Genomic DNA, 26,972 nt, shown 5'->3' with positions numbered 1-26,972 from the left:
TCTGAATACGAAAATTGAGATACATAATAGTAAGGCCTCCCAAAAAATAAACAGAAATTAATTAAAATTTTTTTGACATTCAATTAAAAATTTTGGATTTTTTTTCTAAAAATTATTAATTATTTTTTATTAAATTCAGTTTTTTTTTTAATTTTAAATATTAATTAATATTTATTTATTTTCAATACAGTCGAATCGGAATAATAAGAGCAAATATACTTGAATATTATGATAAATAAAAAAAACATGTCCTTATAATTAAATAGAAATTTAAAATTTACGCTTCAGCAAAAACTTACACGAGGACGTGTGTTTTATATTAAAAAAGAAAAAAAAAAATTGCTCATTATACATGATACTCTCACGTTACAAAGCGTATATATATGAGTGAAAAATAAAACGCATGTATAAGATTGAAATATGCATGAGTAGCTCATAAAAATATGAAATTTTATGTTATACATTTAAAAAAGCGTGAATTAACTCATGTATATGATTTTAACTTTAGAGTACCATGGGCACGTATAAATTATATGACAGCATTCTATGGCTAACGACAAAATTTCATCATAATTATGTGATTATAAAAATTGTGTGTGCCGAATTTAATATAATTGTAATACAAAACAAAAATTTTTTTCAATATATACAAAGTGTTATACAAATTATATACAAAGTGTTAAGTGTCCTATATAAAATACAAAAATTGGCAAAATATTTTCATAAATTTAAATGAGTTAAAAACAGAAAATTTTACAATTATTGCTAACATTTATAAAAAATAGAAAATAAACTCTGGAGAAATTGCATTATAAAGAGAGTTGCATTGTTCTGGAGAAATTGCATGTCAGAGAGAGAAAAACGAAGCGCACTCTATTAGATCAAGACTCAAATAAAATCTGTAATAAATTCAGCTGATTAATTTTAACACACACTCTATTAAAGTCAGCTAATTAATTAAATATACTTATATTTTAAAAATGTATACCTATAATTAGCTGCTAGAGGCCGCATCACACTACACCCAAAAATTATTTTTAGATCAAACCTGAAATTTCTATATAACTTCTTAATTACAAAATTATAACATATTAATTTTACAAATTATTTTCTTAATCCCTTAACAATATTATTATATAAGTATATTAAATCAAAGAATTTTCCATTTTCCTATTTAATATATTACATATATTAAGATATTTTCATAAAATTAATAGGATTTTACTTATCATAAATTTAAAATTATTATTATATTAAGGATTAAAATTCAAAAATTTTAATATTATCCGTAATTAGAAAACATTCCTTATATTTATATATAAACATCAATATTATAACTATCTTATATTTTTCCTAATTAATTCGGTGTATATATATATATGTGCTATATTAAATATGTAGACAGGATTTAAATATATATACAGGATGTTTCGCATAAGGTAAAACTATGAGAGATAGAGGAAAATGTTATAAAGGATAACTTCTAGATCTCGTTGTGGTGTATCGAACAAAAGACAAAAAAAATTTATAACACATATTTTCGGAAAATTTCGAGTTTTGTAAAAAATATTTCACAAAAAAAAAATTCTGATTTTGACGAGCTTTATCTGGAAAAATCTAACACAGATCAAATTGATTGTAGGATTAAAAATAAAGTGCAATCAATTTCCTGTAAAAAAAAGTCCCCGATGATTGCTCTGTATTGGATGGTTATGAAGTTATAAGCATTTATTTATATTAAGAAAAAATCTAGTAGCTTATTTTTCCAACATGCTGTAGCTCGAAAACCATATTTGAGCCTCCCCTACTAGAATACAATTTTTTGCTTGAAATTGATCAAATAATCATCCCTGAAATTATTTGCTATCTTATGCGATACACCCTGTTTAATAATAATATTAATTTAAATATTAAATTTTTACTTACTATCATAAATTTTTGATATAATCATATTAGGTATCCTTCCTCATTGTTTTATGTATATATATATATATATATATATATTAGGTATTAATATAATATACATATATATATTAATATGTATATTTGCTTATAATATTTAATAATTTGTTTATTCCTTTTAAGGATTCAGTATCCTAATTTCATATAAAAATTAAAATGTTTATGTAAATCCGGAATTAATTTATAATTTCAATATTTTCTTTAAAACGATTATAATATTTATTTATGTTGTTTATTATTATAATTTCTTAAAGTATATTTATTTTATAAAATATTGCTATTATTATAATTATTTAATTAAATTCTTAATTTCAATTAAATTTAAAAGAGAATTTTCAAAATTCTCAATAAATATGCCGCGTATTTTTATCGCAAATTAATTGGGCAATGTCCAAAAATAACAAAGTTTACAATACATATAAAAATAATTTTATTTAAAAAATTAAAAAAAATATATAAACATTTTTTGTTATTAATTTTAAGAAATTTTTGTATAGAAATTTATTTAGATTTTGTAGAATAGAAATTTTATGCCATTAAAATTTTAAATGTAAAGATTTAAAAAACAATAGTTTTGTATCACAGAAAAATTGTTTATTACGAAAATTTATTAATAAATTTGTTTTACAAAAATTACAATTATTAAGCAAAAATTATTTAATCAATTTTATATAAAATTAATTATGAATTAAAAGTATGAAAGTTGAAATTTATTTATTAAGCATTTTTTTTTTAAATCTTAGCTTTTTTTTTATAAAATTTGAGTCTTCTAAAGCGTTGTTCTAAATATTGTCCATGCTAAATATTAAAATCTTAAGTATATAGTTTAGAGTGTATAAAAAATTTGAGCATTTGTTTCTTTATTTCTATTATATTTTTTTCAATTTTATTTAATTATTTTTATATTTAAAATATTTTTCATTAAATTTTTGAGATTGTGATATTTGCAATACAATTTAATGAAATTTTTTTAATAATAAATTTTGTAAATTTAAAAATTTAATGAAAATTTTTAATTATAGTTGTGTTCCAAGTAAAAATTTTTTGATTGTTATATTAAAAACTGTTATATTATTAATATATTATATTAAACTGTTATATTATTTAATAATATTTGATATAGTATAATAGAAATTCACTTTGTAAAGCAGAAATACATAATTTAATTATTATTATATAGGCATAAAATGAAACTCTTTAGCTGAGATACTTAAGCTTATATTCTGAAATATCACAATTTATTTTTTAAAATTTTAAAATATATTTTATATTTTTTGAGCATTCACTTTCATTTTGAAGAATTTAAATTTATAGAAATTAAATTATTATACATTTTTCAAATTTACTATTATTTTCTCAAGAATAAAATTAAAAATTTTTTTTCAATAATTTTCTATTTTAAAATTTGATGGTTATTATTGATTATTTTAAATTTTTTAAATTTTTAATAAAATACACATATTCTATTTTATAATAATCCCAATTTTTTATTAAAACTATGAAAATAAAATCTCATCTTTATCTAAATAATATATTACGCATTTTTTTTTTTTATAAATTTTTATTAAAAGAATTTCTATAATAGAAAATTAATATTATTTAATATAATCTCACATAATATTACAGTTTTTATAAAATATATGTTTGTATATAATATATTGTATCTGTTATAATATACATAGTATAGAATGTGTATGTTCGTATATAATAAAACTATATGTAATATTAAATGAAAAAAAAAGGACATTTAATATGTCAAACACAAGATAAGCATATAAATTTCAAATAAAATTCTATATAGTATAATAGCGGCACAAATTCCTATTCTATATATAAGAGTACTATTATCTATTATTATATAGGAGTGGAGAAGAGAGAGAAATAAAAATATATATAAATAAATAAATAAATAAAAATAATAGAAATAAGAAAATAAATAAATTGTTAGTCCTTTTTCGCTTTTTATAGATTTTATTTTTATTTTTTTTTTTTTTAGGATATTTTATTTGAAATGTGTATTGCTATTCTATTATACATAATATAATATTATTACTGTTAGACTATTACTGTTATTATATTACTTATGTATCTGTTATATTATTGCGTATATATAGTGTATATAGAATAGAAAATGTACAAGGAAAAAAAAAACATTATAATAACTATAATGTTGAATGAATACGTGCATATATAATATTATGATTGTATAAAGTGTTATAATCGTAATATTATGGTAGATTTGTATAATATGTATATCATATTATGTATAGAATGAATTTAATATTAAAAATTTCAATTCATTAAGCAAAATCTTCTGTTACTAATGATTATTTTTGAAAAATTAAAATTAGTATATAACAAAATGGATGTTATATACATTTGTTTTTCCCTGTATATTTTTAAAATAGTTGGCCACCCTAATATAATAATACAGAATATTGTATAAAATTGTTATGAAGGTCAAAAAATATCTTAAAATTATACAGTGTTTTGTACTATTTGTTATAATAAACCTGGAGTAGTGCACAGTGACTTGATTTAAAGTTGACAACTGCTAATTTTATATTTTGATTATTCATTATTTTTATTGCTAATTATTATGATTAAATAAGGAAATAAGGAATTATGATAAATATGATTTAGGTAGTTTGTTCTTAATACCACAGAATTTTCATAAAACGATTAAAACTAAGAATATAAATAGACAGTATAAGAGATTATAAAAACCAAATTTACAATTTTTCTAGGCATATTAACTAAATTAACTTTCATAGAATTCGAAATAGGCTTTTATTAGATATTTTCATAATTTTGTACAATATTTCTGCTTTGGTTGGAACTTATATTATTTAGGTCGGTCATAAATCCAGTCGATAACGTGCTATTTTCCCATATATAATTTTTTTCCTACTAAACATCCTTCCTCAAATTTACTAACTTTAACTGGTCACCCTACATATTGTTACTTAAATAACTATTTATTATATAGTGTGTATGCATGTACATATGAGTATGCAACCCCTGTATGTATGAGTGTAATATTAAAAATTCCTAATGTATGTTTATTTGTATCCTTTTTTTTATTTATTTATTTATTTTGTGCTCTTTTCTGTTCCTTTTGCAGTTTTTGTATTTTTATATTTTCTTATTCATTTTTGATTCTCTCTATCTTATTTATCTACTTAAAAGCAATAATACTAAAAATGAAAAAAAAAAAACAGAAATATAAAATAAATAAATAAAAAATAGTAGAGGATAGTGTTGTTGCTGTGTTGTTACTACTGTTTGTGTTGCTGTATAGAACGGGAAAATCTCGTAAAATTTTACGTGTTCCTTATTTTTTTTTTTTTTTTGCTTTATTAAATTTGTTATAATATTTCTTTTGCTACAAGTGAAAACATGTATGACATGAATAATGACAATTTTGTGACATTTAATATTATTATGCATATTATTATAGAACACATATACACACACATACATTTTATATATATATATATATATATATATAAGTATATTCTCTTGGGTATACAAACTTCATATTAAATTTTTTTTTTGGTTTTAAACGGTAAATTTTTTTTACTTAAAAATGAACTTAAATTTACACTGCCAATATTAAATTTTTATTTTACCACACTAATTTAATTAAAATATTTAAAATTATTAAAACAAATATAAATTTAAATATTTATACGATATAAAGAGATTATGATAAAAATTAAAATTTAAAAAAAAAAATTCTATGATTTTTTAATAATAATGAAATTAAACCGTAACACTATCCCCTAGGAAAGGAAAATTTCTACTAAAAATAAAATTTCTGTTATCGGCTGCCGCAAAAACATTTACTAATATTTTTTGTTTTATAATTGCTTAATATTCAACACTATGTAATATAACATAGTCTTTAGTCTCTATATAATCTCTTCCTTTGTATATACAGCATGTAGGACAAAAATTCTCTCTTTTATTCTCACTGGTCATTCTATATGAAAAATTATCTCTAAGTTGAGTTCAAATTTTAAGAAAAGAAAAATTGGAGAAATTTTAGTTGTGTTTTATTAAATTATACCAATATGTAAAATTAACAGAGAAGTATTAATTTTTAGTATGGTGAATTTTAATTTTTAATATTGCATGTTTACCATATATAGGAGAAATATTTTTTTTATAGCAAAATGCTAAATGATTTTATTTTATTTTAAATTCTCTTCTGTACGTAAGAAATAATTATTAAAGAAAAACGTTGTGTATAGAATCCATAACAGAATGCAATGTTACAAGTGCTATATTACGAAAAGAGTGTCTAAGCTGTTATTATTAGATAAACGAAAAATTTGCTCGACGTACAATTGAACCAAAATAAATACAACAATATTATAGAAATTGGGATTCAAATTATAGCAACTAGACTACAAGAAGTCGAGGCATTTGGAATAAAACATGATTCAGAATTCAGATAGCATACTTTTGTCCTTATCGAATTTTGTTCTATCGAATTTTGAAAACTTTAATTAAAAATCTATAATATAGTATTAATTATTTTACTGAATCTCATAATGTAATACAAATGTTAAGTATAATAAGCAACATCTGTCTAAGCTGACATAGTTTTGAATTCTAAGAGTAAATCCAATTTTTTTTAAATTTTAATCTATATTCGAATGATTTGTGTTAAATTTACCTCAATTAACTATAAGGTAGGGTTGTAAATTAAATCTATATACTAATACTGTTAATGAAAATGTAATGTTATTTTAACATTTAATTTTTTAAAAGGTGAATAACGTAATTTTTTTCTATAAGGCAATAACGTAACAGAGCATATTAATTTTGTTCAATATTTTTCTTTTCTCAGTTTTTGGAAACGGAAATCATGTTATGTGCCACATATTTATAATGAAAGCAACCATATTATAAAAATCAAAGTGATTGTGTATAAAATGTGTAAATCATATAGAACACCATATTGCATGTTGCATTCAAAGATAAGAAAGACCGCATTCGAGTAGAATAAATATTTTCCCTTTCAATCGAAATTTTTTTTGTTTTTTTTTTCTTGTTAAATTCAACACGGCTATAAAAATTTTATTATTTGCTAGGTATATTTAATTATACATGTACATTCGTATAGAAAATATTTTTAATTTTTGAGTATAACATAATAATAATGTAAATTCGCGTTAAATGTGAGAATATCGAACAGCTGATACAAAAATTTTGACGACGAAATCAAAAAATTTTTTTTTTTCTTTTTTATTATTTTTCCATTTCGGTGTAGTGTAATTTTTTGTTAACATAATGAAATGTTAAAATTTTATTATGTATAAATGTGGGTATGGTTTTTAACAGATGTAAATAATAAAATACACGGAAAGAAATGATCGGCATTTTAGTGACAATTTTAAAACTATTTAAAAATCTAATTTAAATAATTTTGCATATAAATCGAAAAATATTTTTTTCGATATACCGGTTCGAAATTAAACAAAATGTGTTATATGAAAAAAATTTTATGTTTTAATTGATATTAGCCGTAATTTACAGCAATTTCTTGAAATTTGCAAACGAGATAATTGTTTAAATGTGAGGTGAACTAATTTTATGCAAGGACTTCTTCTCGTGAACCGAGGCCCCTTAAGCCCTTCTCATGTTGACCCATAGGATCTTTTGTGATTATGCACTGACTTGTTTAACAAAATTATTTTTGGGCTAGTATATGAGTAATGAATAATAATATAGTTTTAATATAGGAAGCAGCTAATATAACTTTGGTTTAAGAAATATCGACAATTTTCATTGATGAATTTCAAAGCAAATGCCTGTAGTTCAATCTCAAGACCTTAATATATTGTAAGAATATTGGTAAATATTTAATATATCCAAAGAACTCCAAATTTTTGCGTTTAAAATGGTACATTCCCATGTAATATTTGGGAACTCCCCCATATGCTATATACGAGTATAATGGTACTTGTTAATTTAATTAAAGTATAACATTGAAATGAGGTCAGGAGTTGGTTGTGAAAATTATATTTTTACAAATTTTACGATATAGTATTGCTTGTGTTCTCTCTGAGAATTTTCTTTATACACAATTTGCATGTGAGTCATCATCGCATCTGTTAAGGCATACCATATAATTTTTAGTATTTTTTGATAAAAATTTGGTAACGTGTAAACTTTATTTCTTTAGCAATTTTCTTTTGTAGACACTAGTAAATATAAACAATAAACATATGAAGCATATGTACGTTAACAGGACAATTAATAATAAACTAAACAAGGCAAAAAAAAAAAAAAAAAAATAGAATTTCCGTTTGACTGCGCAAGTCAAAAATTATTTCCTTTTTTTGTTTTTTTTTTTTAATATTAGTTTACAAAAGTATGAGTGAGAGGAACTATAAATTTTTTAAAATGTTAGTAAAATTATACAATTAACCATGTTGTTGAATAATAACAGTTGCCATGCTGTTAAAAACGATAACTTTATCTCTAAACGAATAAGGTACATATAAGGACAAAAATTTAAAATGAATTCGAATTGATTTTATAAATTTTAGGTAATTTTACACAACTACAAACAAATATAATGTGATAACATTAAAAAGGATTTGCTTGTTACAAACCAAATGTAGATATTTGGGTTCTTCTTTTTTTTCTATATTTTTCATCGATAAACGCAACAAATGGTTTATGTGGTTAACTATATATTTCGGAAAGGCGTAAAATTTTAACTGTATTACACTACTATCGCAAAGTATGCAATATAACTATGAAAAGGGTTAAATTACTAACATTATATACGTATATATTTTTACATTATTTTTTAACATATTTACGTATAGTTACAGGGATCGAAGAAATGGTCATAAGAATTCTGAAATTTTATGAAATACAAAATCATATTGGTAAAGATTTCTCTTAACAGAAAACTTTACAACAGAATGTGTTAAAAACCAAATAAATATGAAAGTAGTAAAGGGTTAAATTTTACATTATTAACCCTTAAATACAAATTTAAATATTTGTTTTATTATATGTAATTTTTTATTAAATGTTACTGTCAACATCATCATCGTATATTTTTGTATTTGTAACAAGTATTTTAAGACTTTCAAACGTGTACAGCCCACTCTTGTTATTAAGGTATAACTAAAAGAATCTAGAGAGCTCAATAATCAATAAATGACATTTGATATTCACTGTTTGAATTGGAATATTCACATGAGATATCAAGAGAGCAAAAATTGAGTTCGTGTTGGAGGATATCCAATAAATAATTATACTCGCCGTTCTTTCGTCTTGCAATTGCAATTTAGTTGAGGAAAACATAGCAGTGAACCGGTACGGTGACACTACAGATTTGGATTAATTAAATGCTGATATTTTCATCTATCACTGGAAATTAACGGACACATTTCAGGTTTTTGGTATTGTACATCTGCCGATAGGTTGATTACATTTTGAGTTTAACAAATTTTATGAGGTTGTGATATTTTGGCCACATATTTTCTAAATAAGACCTATGATTACTTTAAAAATTTTCAATATAAATTATTTCTTTTTTTTTTTTTTTGAAAAACGCTTTGAAACCGAAAACACTTGCAACTTAAATTACTTAGTAAAAATTTCTCATTAAAATATTTTGTAAAACCAGCAAAGTGCTTCCATTCGAAATTACATAATCACATTTGATAACATAAGTTTATTGTCATGTTTAGTCGTGCTTTTCAAAATAATTAATTATGTTTTCTTCTATATTATCCGAACTATAAAAGAGCTATAAATTTTCATATTTGACTTTAGTATAACAAATAAAATGTTCACATATTCAATAGTAAATCAATTTCTTTGGATAACTATTTTACTCGCTAGTAGAGGATCACCGACATTATCATTTTACTTAGACAATAATAAATTAATAAATAAGTCAAAAATTATATATGGTAATCCTATTGATATTGAAGAAATACCATATATAGTATCTTTAAGATATTCTGGGGATCATAGGTGTGGTGGAACATTAATTGCTAAAAATTGGATATTAAGTGCAGCTCATTGTGAACAACCAAATACAGTTTATATTGGTTCATCAAATAATCTTGAGAATGGAATTGAAATTAATGTAATTGAATATTATTCACATCCATTTTTTGATTTAACTTTACTTTCACATGATTATTCTTTATTGAAATTAGAAGATTATGATGATGATAATGATGAATTAATTATTGATTATGCAATTTTACCTGAACATAATGAAGAAATTCCTGATAACACTATGTTACATGTAGCTGGATGGGGTAAAACATCATGTATATGTGATAATTTAAGTATATTAAAATCAGTTATGGTACCAAAAGTTAGTGAAAGAAAATGTCGAAAGATTTTTAAATCAAGAATAGATGATAGTATGTTTTGTGCTGGTTATGTAGATGGTGGACCAGATTCATGTGAAGGTGATTCTGGTGGTCCTGCATTATATAAAAATAAAGTTGTTGGTATTGTATCATGGGGTAATGAATGTGGACAACCGAATAATTATGGTGTTTATTCTAAAGTATCACATGTAATAAATTGGATAAAAGAAATAACAGAATTGTAAGAATATATGAGAGGAAATCGTTTCACGGGTGGCAAAATATTCATAACTTATGAGGTGTAATTTTTAAGTTTTAACTAATAATTCATTTTTTTAATTATAGAAAATAAAAATATTTTTTTCTTTACAATTTGATTTATTTCTTTACTGATAAAGACTTTGAAAATATTTCTAAATTATTAAAATTGAAATGCTGACGTACCAACACCACCTAGAACTATAGTATAAAAGTTTCAGCTTTTCCACACAATATTTTAGTAAATCCGCAATATTATAATGTTGAACCGATCAGTATTGAATATATTTGTAATAATAACGCTTTTAAAAGTGGCTGCTATTATTGCAAATCGCTCTTTTTCAGATTCGGCTCCATCAAAAAAACTTAGTATTAGCGGTTCTGTAATCGATATTAAGGATGTACCATATCATGTCTCTTTACGTTATTTTGGTGTTCATCGTTGTAGTGGAACATTAATTGATAAAAATTGGATATTAACAGCAGCACATTGTGAATGTCCACATTCAGTTTATATAGGTTCATCAAATAATTTAAATGGTGGTATTAATGTTGATGTTATCGGTTTCTATGAACATTCACTCTATGATAGTTTAACATTTGATTATGATTTCTCATTATTAAGAATTGCTAATTATAATTATACGAATTTAACAATTGGTTATGCAAAATTACCAAAACAAAATGAAATAATTCCAGATGGTATAATGTTACGTGTTACCGGTTGGGGTATAACAATATGCCCATCAGAAGATCGTAATTTATTACATGCTATTAAAATACCAAAAGTTAATGAAAAAGATTGTAAAAATAATTATGAGGAAATGATAACGGAACGTATGTTTTGTGCTGGTTATAAAATAAATTTTGCTGAATTTTGTCAAAGTGATTCGGGTGGTCCGATAACATTAAATAATAAAATTGTTGGTATTGCTTCATGGCGTGAAATAAGTGGTAAATCGTATGCATATAGTGTTTATTCTAAAGTTTCTTATGTAAGAGATTGGATACAAAAAATTGCAGGAATATGAAAAAAAAAAAAAATTTATAAATTTGAAATTCTATTCAGATTGTTGGTTTTATAATAAAGAGTTCAATTAAAATTAAAAAATTCAATGATTTCATGTTCTTCACCACAAAATTTATAAAATTAAATTTTAATTTTGAACAGGAATTAATTCAACATCTTCCATCTTGTCTATTGAATTTGGCTAGCAAATTGTGATAAAAGGCTCTATGTAATTAAATTCATACAAAGTGAAAATTTGTCATGGTGAATTTCAGAAAATTTCATTTAGAGAAGACAACAACCATTAAATAAAAAACGTGAAAGAAAGTAGTAGGTATGATAGTTAATGTTAATGGCAGTAATTCAGTACAAGACAAACTTTATCCCAAAAATGTGGTGGAAAATGATAACGAATTAAGTAATTTTAACAATTTATTTGAATAACGATAAAAAATTATTAGAATACTTGGTCTATATTGTGAAAAGAAAGAACATCCAAAATTAAGCTATGCAGCCATATTCGGAGGCAACATTCGAAGTTCATCCATTTCTCTCCTTTCCGTTTAAAAATTTCTACAATCACCATGTTGTGGTTGTAGTTGTTATCACCAAGTTGTTCAGGGCTAACTCTGGGAGAACAAAATAATTTTCTTAACTTAGAGAAGGTCAAAAAGCCGTTAACGGAAAAACTTTTTTCGAACAACGGAATAGAAGATTTTCAGAGTTAATAAATAAAATAACCTATACCTTATCGTATCTATGGTTTTTAGCGAAATCATTTTCTTGGGGAAGCTAATATAAATTGAAATCTTATTTACATGGAACTCTGTTACGTATATAACCCTGCATTATTGAAAAGTTGGTTATATCTTCAAATGTAAGATAGGTCATTTCTTTTTTCTAATCTATGATATAAGAAGAGCACGCAATAGCTTTATTTCATTTTAAGAAAGAATCTATAATTAAAAATTTTGAAATTCTAAGTTCAATAGCTGACAATTTGCAGGATCATTTTATGTTAGACTCAAATAGCTATTGTCTTTTCAGAATACTTCAAATGTGGTAGATCTTAAACCAAATAACATAACATTTTAAAATGTTCAACCTTTAAAAAAATATTTATGACTGTAATAAATCTGTGAAACCATAAAGATATAGAAAGTTCTTAATTTACTTGTCGTGAAATTGGTAATAAAAAAAAATCATAATTACCCTTTAGTTTTTATTATACTTTATTGTTACTGTTAATCATTTTTTTAAAAAAATTTACGAGCACCTATAAACATTAAATTTGAATTTTTTTTAAATATTATACCGTAAAGCAATAAAATTTTTAAACTACTTTAATATTTTATTTGAAATCGCAAAATTTTTGATAATTTAGTTGTTTCAATGCAAAATAATGTTAAAATAGTTCCTATATTCACATTAATAAAATAACATTACAGGCTTTATGTTACAGGCTTAGAAATATCTTACTTCTTAGAAATTCAACATTTATTTTATTAAAGCTGTAATATATAAGAAAATATTCAACAGTTTTATAATTTCAACATGGTGAATTTTTATATTTTCAACATTTTTATAATTTCAACATGGTGAATTTTTATATTTTCAACATTTTGTAATTTTACCTCACCATTTGTTTTCTGTTGAAAAATAAATATCAAATTATGAAAATTCGTTAAATAATATTTAGTTAAGACATAAACCACAAAATTTATATTGTAAATTCAATTAAAACTTGTAAGATGGCGTTTGTATATTTTGAAAATCATGGTGTATATATTGATATTTAAACATGTAGTTCTACCGAAATGAACGTATCGTACATACCATGATATTATCACAAGTTGTGTATCTGCATATTATTTTACACGGTTTCGGAAACTATGGTTTCAATATTACTTGCATAGTCATTCACGTTAAATCAAAATGAGTACTGATAATTTTTGAAAAGTTCTGATGAATTTGAAATTTTATGTTATAATTCCAGACTTGATTATATTTCACACCTACATACAATTTCATTACTTTTAACTTTACAAAATAATCGGGAGAAGTGCCATAATATGAGCATGAAGATATCTTTAGGTTCCAATTTAGTAATAATGCAACTTTCTGGGCCTGTAAGAAGCTTGATAGAAATGCTAGTTTGTTCTTATTTTACTTCTCAAAAAATTATATTTCCCCCCATTTTCTGGTAACTGGTTCCTACTAAAAATTTCGTAGACATTTTTTTTTTGTGCATAAAGATTTGCATTAGTTTTTAATAGAACTCCCGCTAATCCCACTCTCATTTGTATAGAGCGACATCATTCATAAGAAAATACTACTATACTTTAAATTTTTTTTTGCTATAGTTTCAACTGATTTTAAAACAAATATTGTTGGAAAATCGCCAACTATCCATTACATATATATATATATCAAAAATAATGTAGGAGTTTTAAGGATTAAATTATTCCAATCATTAATCTTTGTTAAATTCACAAGAATAAATAATAAGAACGTAACAAAAAAAAAATTTATAAATTACCAAAATCATTTTTAACGTTAATTTAATTTATTGACGGTATATGGTAGAATTCTTGTGTATCCCAAAATTATATGTTGGTGTATATAGGCACATTCATACGGTTACGTTGGTTGCGGTATATTTGCAATTTTAAAATTTATGAAGGATTTTTAAACAAGGATAAAATATGGTGTGTTGCATTGCATAGCACAAATATGTTCATTTTTCGCGATCGTTGAAAATCTACTCTATTCGCAGGAATGAATTTTTACCTTCTTTCTTTATAATTTTTTACTACGTCATGTTTTTGACACATTTTTTTCTTCTACTTTTTCCATTCTATTAGTGATTCGCTTTCAGATCAAAGGGCAATTACAAAAATCTCGCAAACATTATGTTTGTAAAAATATGCATAATATTAAAAATTTTTCAAAAGTAGGCTTATCTATATATTTTTAGATTAAAGATGAATATAAAGGGAAGGAGGGAAGTATAACACTTTTTGTTATACAAGAAATTGCAATCGAATCGTTTGATTATTTTGTTATGGTTGATTTAATCGTATAAGAAAGTTGAAAAGAGTAAGAAAAAAATTCTTGTAATCTTGTGTTATTTATTACATTAACATTATATTTTACAAACATTCTTTTGACATTATTAAAAAAAAAAAAAAAACAAAAGGAATAAATAACAAACAAGGAAGATGAAAATAATATATAAATGTCCTTTATTTTTCTTCTTCATTTTTTTTCCTTTTTTTTTAAGATTTCTATATTTTTTAAGATAGTCGACTAACTATTGTTATTGTATTGACAACATATAACTGAGCCTGACAAGAAAGATAAAAATGGTTTGTGTATAGTGGAGGTGGTAGATTAATTTCCCGGCCATGAATTTATTATGGAACTAAATATGATATTTCTGATTCAATACTCAAATTATCAAGGATATACTATTAAAAACATCGTCCTCGTTAAAATTTTTTAAGATATTCTAGTACAATATTGCTTAACTAGTTCTATATAAAAAATGTTCTAATCAACTAATGCCTGGGAATTGATCCACAATTTTAAAATAGTGAATATTTGTGGCTATTTCTGGAAAAATGATTTTTTTTTATATCGCCGAAGAAAAGCTGTTGAATAACACGAAAATAAAGAATCAAATTATGGAAGTAAGAAATTTATTTCAAACTAAGACTGTATAACAGTTCTCCTTTCGAGTTTCTGCGAAGATATCTTAACAACTATACAGGGTGATTCACCAATAAGTTAGGAGCCGTATACAACCTGGTAGAGGATCGAAGATGAGTAAAATATTATAAGTTTGTATTAGATAATTAAATTAAATAGTAAATTTTTATAGCACTACGATAGTTGTGTGATAAATAAAGAAATAATTTGTTAAGGTTGTTCACTATAGATAAGTTTTACTGTATATCAATAATCAAATTGAAGATTTTCGTAGTATTTGCGATCGAATTCGAAATTTATGCCGTAGTCATGAGTGATTCACTGACAATTTTGATACGATTCCTAAATGGAATCCTAAATTTCTAAATGCAGTGGGTAGATGATTAAAATTTTTATTGGAAACATAGTGTATAAATCGGACCCGCTTCCGAGCTACAGGGATTTTAAGAAAATTTGGCGAAATTTCAACATTATTACGTGTTTTTGCCTGTATCTTTCGCAATATATCTCAATATATTGCAAACAAAATCTTTGGATTTGTATATAGTTCGTTATATGGGAATTCTACTGTTATCAAATGAGATATGAGATACGATCGTATAATTAGGGCTTGATTTAACAAATATTATAGTTAAAAACTTTAAAATATCTAGCTGAAATATATGCTTGTTTGAGTATAATTTTTTTCATTTCAAATTTATTCCATTGCCATAAATTACAAATCCGTTTAAAAATTCTACAAAACAACAGATGTCTCTTTGCTATTTTATCAAAAATCGAAAACATTATCGAGAATGTTACGTAATATCGTCCCTATACACAATTTTTTGTGTTGTTGTTTTAAACAGAAAAAAAAAAACATATTAAAATTTTACATTCTTAACGTTTCTTCTTCACCATATCACTTTAAATATAATAAAAAAAAGGAGAAATGCAAAAAAAAAAAAAACAAGCATAGAAAGGATGTAGGCCTAATGTTTCAGCTTCATTATTTTCAATAATATCGGTAAAGTCACAGATGTTACCTATTTTTCTTCGTCTTCGTCTTGTTCTTCGTCTTCTTATTCTTCCTCTAAATACACGCAAAACAAAAGGACACATTCTTATTATGAGTATTAGTTCGTGTTTGTATGCTTAAAGTAAACACTTCTTTTATGAAAATCTTTAAGAAATTTTTGAATTTAAGAATAAAAGAAGGAAATACTTGGCTATAGTATAGTAAAAGAGAGCTAGCTCTTCATATTTAAAACGATTTAATATATGCGATTGTTGTTGTCCTTGTTCTTGTTCTGTATTGTTTTTTTTTTTTTAAATTCATTTTTAAATATTGTTATCCTTTTACCATGCTGACTTTCTTGTTTGTTTTTTTGCAAACACAACAAAAAACAGATTTTTGTTCTGTGCAAAAAAAAGTATAGCAAAACTTTATTATTAACAAAAAAAAACAAAATATTTGAATCAAAAGAAAAAGGTTATTGAACCTTTAAGAGAATTTTAAATTAATATTTATATAAAAATATTTTTTATAAAATATCGAAGGGTATAAGAGACGTATGAAAAGGATAAAAATATTTAAGTGTATTTATGAAAGAACAAAAAGGACATGAACACTTAGACAACTTTAAAATAAAAAAAAAAAATTGAAAGAAAGGATACAAAATGCCCTATTTTAGCCTAATAATATTTTGAGCTCAACAAAAAAAACAAAAAGGAAATTTCAATATGAAAAAAAAAAATATCCTTAAAAAACAAAAACAATTCTATGTGCTTAGCTAAGGTAAAATTCATGACAATGTTATGCTAATTAAATTTGACATTAAAGGAAACAAAAAAAAAAAAAAAAAAAAGGAAAAATGTCAAGGACTTACAAAATATTTTAAGTATAAAGGAGATTTTCTTTTTAAATTTTTGCAAGAAAAGCAAAAGTCCAAAAAATTTTCTCTTTTTATTGAAATAAAATTTCCATAAAATTTTTAATATTTTTCTTCCATTTTTTTATATTTCGAAGTTCATATTTTGTAAAATAAATTTTTGAACCTTGGAATTTTATAAAAATCTCGGTATGTAGGATAGGAACCTACTTTCAATAATAATTTTCTACATAATTTAAGGCTGGGAATGGTTTTTAAATAGATTTTGTGTTTAGAAATTTTTTTTTTCCATTTGATTTGAGTTCCTTGAAATTACAAATGATATAATGGAAAACTAGAAAGGTATATAGGTGGGTATTAGGAATCGGAAGATGAAATGTGTATTTTTTTTTTTTCTGGAATTAAATTTGAGTAGGTGCGATATTGTATTATACACTTAATGGTGTAATTTTTTTGTGACATATTCAATGTGGGCTTTATAAATTTCATAATTCAATGCAATTTTTTGATTATAAATTTTAGAATAATACGATAAGGCAGTCTTTGTAAGTATAAATTGGTAGATTCTAACATCATGAATTTAATTCCCAGTTCCGAAATTCGGAAAATTACGAATTTCATATTCTCAATTCCAAATTACTAAAATTCTACTACGAATATTCGTAATAGAGTTACAATAAATTACGTTCGAAGTAAAAATAACTCTCTACGAAAGAAATAATTGTTTTGAAAAAAAAATACTGATTTTGACACTCCGAAAAATTATGTTGCCATTGCTGATTCATAATCCCTACAAAAAGAAATCGTAATCATTTAAAAGTCTATGTTATAGCTAAGTTCGTAATATTTCGTAATTCTACGAGGCGAATTCATGATATGGCTGTAAAGTTTTAGAATTTTTAATTAATAATTTTTGTATACGTATGTAATTTAATTTTGACACATTTTAAATGGTTAATGGGCATAATTTTCAATATTAAATCATCTATTAATAAAATATTTAGAAATTCGATTAGAGAACTATAGTGCAAAATTCGATTAATGTAGTCCGAATTGAGGCGAACTCTTCTGTATTATACAGATATGAGTACAGAGAATTCAATTATTTTAAAAACTCAATAAGTCATTTGATTGACTTAACCAAGTTTGATTTTACTGCTGTGCACAATTGTTGTACAATTATTTATGAGGCCTATAATGATCTACTAATATAAATAACAATAAAGTATACAATAAAAAATAAATATGATTATGAATTAAAAAAAAAAAAAATTATTTTCTACGAAATACTCATCGTGCGTAAAATTAGGCTTCAAACCATAGTACTATTAATGTAGGAGTGAATGAACCTTTTACATTTTAATATTAAGTATAGAAAATTTTTAACATTTCACCATACAAGATATTTTCAGTGGATGAAGTTATTTATATATGTATACTAATAATTCAATTGAAATTAAATTTAAATTAGATAATATTATGTGGGTTTTTCGATTATACTTGATAATTTGTAAAAGTAGAATTTCTTCCGATTTGTCAAGTAGTGGAAGAAATTTTTTAATCCTATTATATAAATGTGATTTTTGGGTTTTGAGTATTGCATAATATTTTATTTCCTGCCCTAATTAAAGAATTTTTAATGTCATTAATTAGTATTGAGTTCAAAGAAGTTCATTTTCATATGAGGATATTGAAGACTCAATACACTTCAGAAGGGGATTGGAAGAAACTGAATTTTCAAGAAAAAATATCAGCCTATTCTTACGAGGTAATTTTCTGCACCTTTATGAACCCAATATTTATATAGAAAAATAAAAAATCTGGACACACATTAAACATGTTAAAATAAAATTTAATTGGAGTAAAATTATTGTACTTAATGTTTTAACCGTAAATTTCATTTGGATGCACAAATTTAATAACTTAAATTGTGTACTAGAACAAATTCTGAATTCATTACAAACTTTATGATTTTCTTAATTTTTATAAAATTATCAAAAATTGCTTTAATACATTCTTATCTTTTAGAATATAGAAAAAATTAACTGCCGTAGAATAATTTCAATTTAAACTAATTCACATCAAAAATTCGTAACAAAATTTGACCACAAGAAACTGATAAATTCACTGAACAAATAATGAAAAACAAAAGCGAGTAATAAAAATTGGAGTTCATTTCTTCCAGTTTTTCCTTCTCAAAGTTTTTAACCACCAGAAATTATAAAACAAAAAAAAAATGTTTCCACCGCCATTAGCTTTTAGATATTTTCGTTTTTTTCTCTCTATTGTTTTAAAGATCTATACATTATAAAATCGCCAAACAGATGAAAAAATCAACAAAACTAAAGAGTAAAATATAACGAGGAGGAAAAATGGAAGAAAACAAATAATTTATTATTTATACGAGCCGAGCCTGACAAGGATTCAATCAAATTTTAATGTTTCTTCAAATTTACACACACACACATACACCAATATACATGGTATATAGAAAGATAGAAGGATGACATGTAAGCCAAAAGATTTTGCTTAAGGATAACCAATTTTCAATAAAAAATTGATTTTCTTCCTTTTTTTGTCTATTTTTTTAGTGTTTGCAACTTTTCTTTCCTTTAATATTGTATTTTACTTTCCTTATACATGTTTTCTATAGCCAGGAACTAGATTTTTTTTTGCCTCTTCTTTTAAAAATAGTAATGAAAAAATAAAATTTTCTCTTCTGGTTTAGTACTGGTATTTTCATCAATTTTCTGTTGAAAAACTTATTTTTCGCTCTGTTAGATTATTTTAAGTGGAATTTATTAAGTATTTAGTTGGTGTATTTAAAAGGATATATGAGTTGGCGATGTGAGTATATTAAAGACTTGTTGGAAATCCAATGCTATTTAATGGGTTTTAAAGGTACATAACAACCCTCCTAATAAGAGAAATCTTGAGAGAGATCAGGTGATTAAAAGGTACTAAGTACTCTTGTTCCGAATTTAAAATCTGCTTTAATATTTCCATTTCAATTATCAATTCGGAAAAATAGAACTGCTTACGTATGCTACTTATATTATTACAATTAAAAATTGAGACCATAAGGATTAAAACCCTGTTCCCATTATATTTTGTTTTCAAACAACTATAAATTCCAGAACAAAATTATAGGATCAATTTATTTTATACAAATTATATGGAAAATTTTATAACGCAATTTCTTACTATTTTTATCCTTTGTATATCATAAAGGATTTTAAATGGAATAATTAAATTATAATTTATTTTTAAACAATATTTAAAATTCAAAGCTTCTACTATACTGACATTGATTTTTCTTTTACTATTAATATAACACGGGTATTAATATGGTTATTAACATAGTGCCATATATATGAAGGACATATTTTTAATTTTAGATTTTTCTAAAAACTATAAATTATAAAATGGCGTTATAATGAAAAAAATGGCCTATTTTGGAGCGTAGAGTAATTTTTTTTTACGCAATATATATATATATAGAAAATATTTGTATGCCCTATAATTATGTTCTTAAGAAGCTATTGTGAATACTCAAATTCTGTAAATATTTTAAATATCTCAACTATTCTGGCAGTACTCACAATAATTAAGATGTTATATGTTGTCATAGCAAAACTAATTTAATAAATCTTGCTGTACATTCTTAGAAATTACTGCAGTATATTCTGCGTGAGATCTACCCCATTTTATGACTATTTACATTCACTAACTAGACAAAATCTAAAACACAAAATTAAAATAAATTTTAAAAGTTTTAAAATTTTTGAAATTATATTAAAAACAAATAATTATTACACAATATAGTATAATAATGAAAATTGCATATTTTTAGGCGACATTTTTTTCTTTTTTTAATCAATTTTCTCTATGACAAATTATCTATATATAATTATATATTGGACCCTCAATAAAGGATCTTGTATTATTTTAGGCGACCATTAAGAAATACTGTTATATTTAATCCCAGATCACTATACTGTTATCACATTAACTGTTACCAATTTTTTTTTTAATTATATTTATTCATTGATATTGTATTCACATGAATATCAAAACTTAGGAATAGTAGATAATGTTCTCTCAATATCCTAATATTAATGTTAAAAAAAACAAACACGAAAAAAAAAACAGGATATTTTCGCTTTAACTTTTGCGAAAAGTTTTCCGTTCTCTTTCGTTTGTTTTAATACCCATACCTTCCAGTGTACATTCCAATGTTGTTGTTCTTTTTTCTTTTATATACTCGAATATGCATATATATATATATATATATATTTACCAAAATGAAGCTAGAGGATATTTTATTACCCTAAAGGCTTGATAATATTGATGAAACATTTATTTCATCTCATTTTAAGAGTATTTTGTATATTTGAAGCGATATCTATTTACCCTACATCTTCTACATGTAAATATACACATACAAACTAGCATGGTATAAATTTTTTGTGCATATATGAAGTTAAACTTATTTTTTGGTTGATTATTTTGATTATTTTTAATATATATTGTATATATAGTTAAGTATGGATAAAAAGGATATTGATTTTTGCAACAAGGACTATTAATAAAAACCAAAAAAAAAAAAGGAAGATAAAAAGTAGCAAATACACATGCATATAAGTGGAGTAAAAACAATGATGATAATAAAAAAGTTACTTTTCGAGGAGGAGAAGATGGTAAGGGAAAATGAAAAGAGTGGATCAGGAATTTTGAATATATAGGCAAAAAATGAGAAGATTCGATAGAATGAGAAGATCAAGTGAGATGAAGAGAAAAACTTTTCTTTTTTCTTTTTGTTTAAAGTTGATTTTTCTGCGCTACAAATTTTTATTTCGCTTATTTTTTTCTATAATATTTGTATAACAAGTTTACGTACTAGCTGTGTTTATTGTACACATAAAAGTGTGTATATGGGGCTAGAAGTGAGCTAGAAATATTATTAGTAAAAAAAACATACAGAAAAAAAATTACTATAAAAATAAAATGATTTTCTTCTTTTGTTTCATTTTTTTTTTTTACTAGATAACGGTTCATATAATGTGTATTAAAAATAAATATAACAACAAAAAATATATAAATATATGGGGGTGTGAGTGTATTATAATGTCAAAATTATATACTCGAATATTTTCTACACAGTGAGTTTTTTTTTTTTTTTTTATTTTGTATTTTTCAATATATGAAGTTAAAATCAAAGTAAATTTTCCGAAAACAAAACAAAAAGTTCATAAAAATCATAAAAAAATGGGTAAAAAACGGTTTGGTTTGGGTAACCGAAAATATAATATTTTAGCTGTTATACTTGGATCTGTTATATATATATATATATATCATATACATACATATAAGTATATCCCCTGTAATGGATCCCTTTTATTCAATAAAATGTAAAGTATATAAAAGTTGAATTTAAAACTCTTGAATTTAAGCATGAATGATTTTAATGTTATATAATGTAGTAAGAACGCGTGTAACTGCATATTATATTATATAATATGATTATAAATATTGTTATACATTTTTTTGTATTCTAATATAAATGATATTATGTAAATATATGTATGTATGTTGAGATATTAGAATGAATTATTGTATAATCAAATTAAAATGACATTTTTGTTACTGTTGTTGGTTTTTCTCTGTTTCTTTTCCCTATCTCGTATTATAGTAAACTTTCCCTTATTCTATTATACAAAGTGTTAAATTTTCACAAAAAATTCCTATATATTTTACATGTACCCTATGCTCATATACTCCTTATCATAATATATGAACAATCAATTTAAATTATTATTAAATTTTCAAAAAAAAACAAAAGAAGAAATTTTAAATTAAATTGCATAAATTTAGGATGATAGCATTTGATTATTATTTAAAAAATAAATAATAAGAGTAAATTAATTTATTGAATTGAAAATGTGTTGAGAATTTTATGGAGAAATCAGAGAATGTATCAGATGGAGCACTGTGAGAGATAATATTTTAGATGGGATGAGAAAATGTCCTTAAATTGTAAGGTGTTTTTTTTAGATATTATTAATAATATTACCTACAATTATAAAATTAGAATGCTAAATTAGATCAATTATAACAATATTGTATAAATTATTAGAAAAAAAATTTATTTTAAAATAGATTGTAAACGTGGAGGAATAATGCACTGCGACCACGTAAAGGATCTATTGTGCCCCCACCTGGTGCGAAGCGCGGCTCTACAGCACCAGAAAATTTATAGCTAAAAAATGCAAAGCAAATTCATGTAAGTATCAATCATTTAAGTATAAAGTCAGTAAATTTAATACTCGTATGTGGAATTCCATTAGCACTTTCTGAAACACCGCTAATTAATCTGTAACCTCTATTATACCGATAGACTCCAATATCATGTAATTTTATTAGAATCTTCTTAAATATTCTCAGTCTCTCAATATTTATTTCAATAATTTAAGAAAAAAAAAAAACCTTATAATTTTAATATACAGTCCCAGCCCTCAATTTATTAAAATTCTCAAATTTTTTTTCACTATTTCAGATATTAAACTATTTTCAAACATAATTAACTACAAAGTTATTTTGGAATTTTTAATAATTCTCTTGCATTAGAAATTAATCCTTATATATGTATACATATACCGAATTATACCGAATTACACCGAATATAACGAATACCGTTTTTACATTATTCATAAAGCAATTGGTGTACATATATATATTTTACTGTCATGACAATTCAATAACTAAATCGTTAATATAGCCTCATTCCCAATGCTACTCTAGTAAAAATTATTTATTCCTTGCGGAATGCACAATATTTTCAAATAAATTTTTCTACTATACGAGTACTTTCAAAAAAAAGTTAATTTATAAGTGATTATTATTATTATTTTAGGATAATGTTAGTTTATTCGTTATCTCCTCTAAGATGAGTAATAGTTCGTGATTAAAATTTAAAATAAGAATACACATACAAAATATAATGTCCCCGCCAGATGTAAAGTTCTCAAGTAAATAAATCGAAAATTCTCTTTTAATATTTTTTTTTTAAATTATATTCTTCATTAATAACTCCATTAACTTTATTATTAAAGGACATTTTTTGTCAACCCTAATAGAATAATTTAATTTTAAATTTTATGTCAGTTCATTCACTCAATTCTCACCCTTCTCGACTAAGTTTTACATTCTCAGCTCACCCAATCCTGCGTCTATATAAATTTTATTAAAATAATTTATTTAAAGATTAATAATAATAAAAAGGACGAAATTTTTGCAAGAATTTCATATAAAACTGTTTTATTATTTTATTATTCAGAATGCATTTTTATGGTGTTTGCAGGATTTTCCTTTCACTTTTTTTTTTTTTTGCTTTCTTCAGCTTTTCCTATATAGACTTTCCATTCCCCGTTATAAAAATTTTTTTCAATGTGCATTCAATGTACACATATATTTAAATTCAACAAACTCATAAAATAAAAATGTAGAAGAAAAAAAAAACAATGACATCAAAGCACAGAAAATCAAAAAAAAAGGATGATATGAAATTTTTGCATTTTTGTTGTTTTTTTTTAATGTTCCTTTATATTTCCGAAACACCATCCTGAATTAATTTTAAAGATCAACGTGATGATTAAAAACATAACTGAACATACATTAAAAAAAAAAAAACAAAACATAAAAATAATTCAAGTTTAATTTCAGTTTTTTTTGTTTTTTGTCTTCGTGTTTTTTGATTTTGTTTTTTTATTTTTCAAGAGTTTAAAAGACTCATCTATACATTCCTTAAAATGAGTAGCCAATAAAACATTGAATGTCAAGTATATTTTGATGGCAATCTATGGGTATTTGTATGTACCATGTATAAGAGTGTGTGTATGACTATTATGCATCCATTATCCTTTTTCTTCAAAAGTTTTTTGTTTTGTTTCTGAACCCTATTATTCTCGCATGAAAAATAAAATGAGTTTTTAAAGGAACAACACATTTTTTCTATTCAAATAATTTTCTTAAAGTTAAAGATAATCGATTATGGTTTTCAGGTTTGAGAGGGTTGCTAATTACGAGAGATTTTTATTCTAGTTTTTAATAATCTTTGTTATTTAATGATTTCGAGAAGGTAAATTTAATTATTTGTCATAAAATAAGCACAGCCACAAGCTCAGGGTTTGTGGATATGATGAAATGGTTTGAGTCTGCACTGTTACTTGCATCATTTTCTGTATTTCTAATTAATCTGCTCTTCCTATAATTTGCAAAGACATTTTTTGGATAGTGATTGAATTATACGAATTGGATTGAAAATTTTGTGTGATTGAAAGAATGGATTGTACAATATTTCAAATTTTAAATGTTTCAACAAGAAAAAGTACGGGAAATTTCTGTACTAGTAATTTTATTTTACTTACTTCTATATACGTTACAAAATAGATTATCTGTGAGATAGCTGGTACTTTTTGTCATTACAAGCTAAGCGCTTAACAAAAGTTTTAGGAACTCAATTCAACTTGGAAATATTTCAGCTGAAGTTTTTCTTAAATACAACCACGAAACAAAGCAGTAGTCAAGTTGCAGTATCTGAACAGTTTCATTGCAAGACCGACAATCATCAAAAATTTTTGTTCAATTATACAAGATAAAATTTTTCGTCCCTCTTTTTTTTTTTGTATATTTTTTATTAAAGTTCAAGAACAATTTCATTGTATTCATTAATTTTTTTTTTATTAAATTTTTTTAAACATACAACAATTATACATGTATGAATTATTATTACGAATTTATATTATCCTTGTGATAGCCCGAATCAAGTTTTTATGATATTCATCACAACAGCAACAACAATAACAAGAGCAAAAATAAAAGAAAGAAAAATGAAATGCTTTTGTTATTTTGTTTAATAAATATTTTAAGAAAAAATATATAATATTCTTATTTTTCATTTTCCAGCATCTCCTTAAAGCCCTCCCCATTCTCCTATACCCATCATATTTTTGCCTTTCCTTGGGCATACTATTAGTCTACGTATATATGGTTAGGTTTGAGCAAAGACAAATCACAATTTTTGTATATGTTCTTATGTATGTTTGCTCCATTCTAAGTCCCTGTTTGTTAGACTAGATTAACTTCATATCATAACAATATTACAGTATGTACACAGGATTTTCTATATGAATTTATTAAAACTTTTTAAAGGAATTTCTTCTCTAAAGAAAAAATGAAATACGGGTTGCGGGAGGTGGGAGAGAAGGAGTGGGTATGGAATGTAAATTTGAAATAAAACTAAATTTTAATAGGAAAATATATCCTTTTTATATTTTTTTTTTCCATTCTTATGTCTTTCATTCGTTATTCAGAGAAAAGTGATTTTGAATTACTTAAAGCAACAAAGAAAAAAATATTTTAATTTACCCTAAAGATTCTTCTTTATGATAGAAAAAATGCATAAAAATCCATGCAATTTTTACTAAAGAATCACGCCTGAATTTTTATTATACATTAGGGTATTATTAAGAATTAAAAAAAGGACAATAATATGGATTAAAAAAAGAAACTATTTTTTCATGGAAGAACAAAGATTTTTTCATAGAATTAATTTTCAGAGTATAAAAGAAAAAATTTTTTTAATATTCACATTAGAAATAGTATAGAAAATATTAAATATTCAGAAGGAATTTTGCAATTCAGTAGAATAATATGAAAAAATTCTATTTATATATAGTTATGTCTTTCTAAATAATTTGAACTACTCGTAAATCTAAAGGTTCCCATGTAGATTAATCA

General features: G+C 23.8%; 2 protein-coding genes across 3 annotated transcripts in view; one reads left to right on the top strand and one right to left on the bottom strand.

Annotated features, from left to right (window-relative positions):
* The window catches only part of LOC129618632 (protein sickie-like), a 138,400-nt gene that overhangs the window by 68,941 nt on the left and 42,487 nt on the right, over positions 1-26,972 (bottom strand). The gene's annotated exons all lie outside the window — the stretch shown is intronic.
* LOC129618633 (trypsin-7-like) lies at positions 9,984-10,702 on the top strand. The gene is made up of 2 exons (XM_055533492.1): positions 9,984-10,090; positions 10,164-10,702. Exon 2 carries the CDS (start codon positions 10,247-10,249, stop codon positions 10,568-10,570), a length of 324 nt encoding a protein of 107 aa, XP_055389467.1. The 5' UTR covers positions 9,984-10,090; positions 10,164-10,246; the 3' UTR covers positions 10,571-10,702.

The sequence above is a fragment of the Condylostylus longicornis genome, unplaced genomic scaffold, assembly GCF_029603195.1.
Source record: "Condylostylus longicornis isolate FDR11 unplaced genomic scaffold, ASM2960319v2 ptg000009l, whole genome shotgun sequence".
Lineage (NCBI taxonomy): Eukaryota > Metazoa > Arthropoda > Insecta > Diptera > Dolichopodidae > Condylostylus > Condylostylus longicornis.
This window is presented reverse-complemented; position numbering and strand designations above follow the sequence as displayed.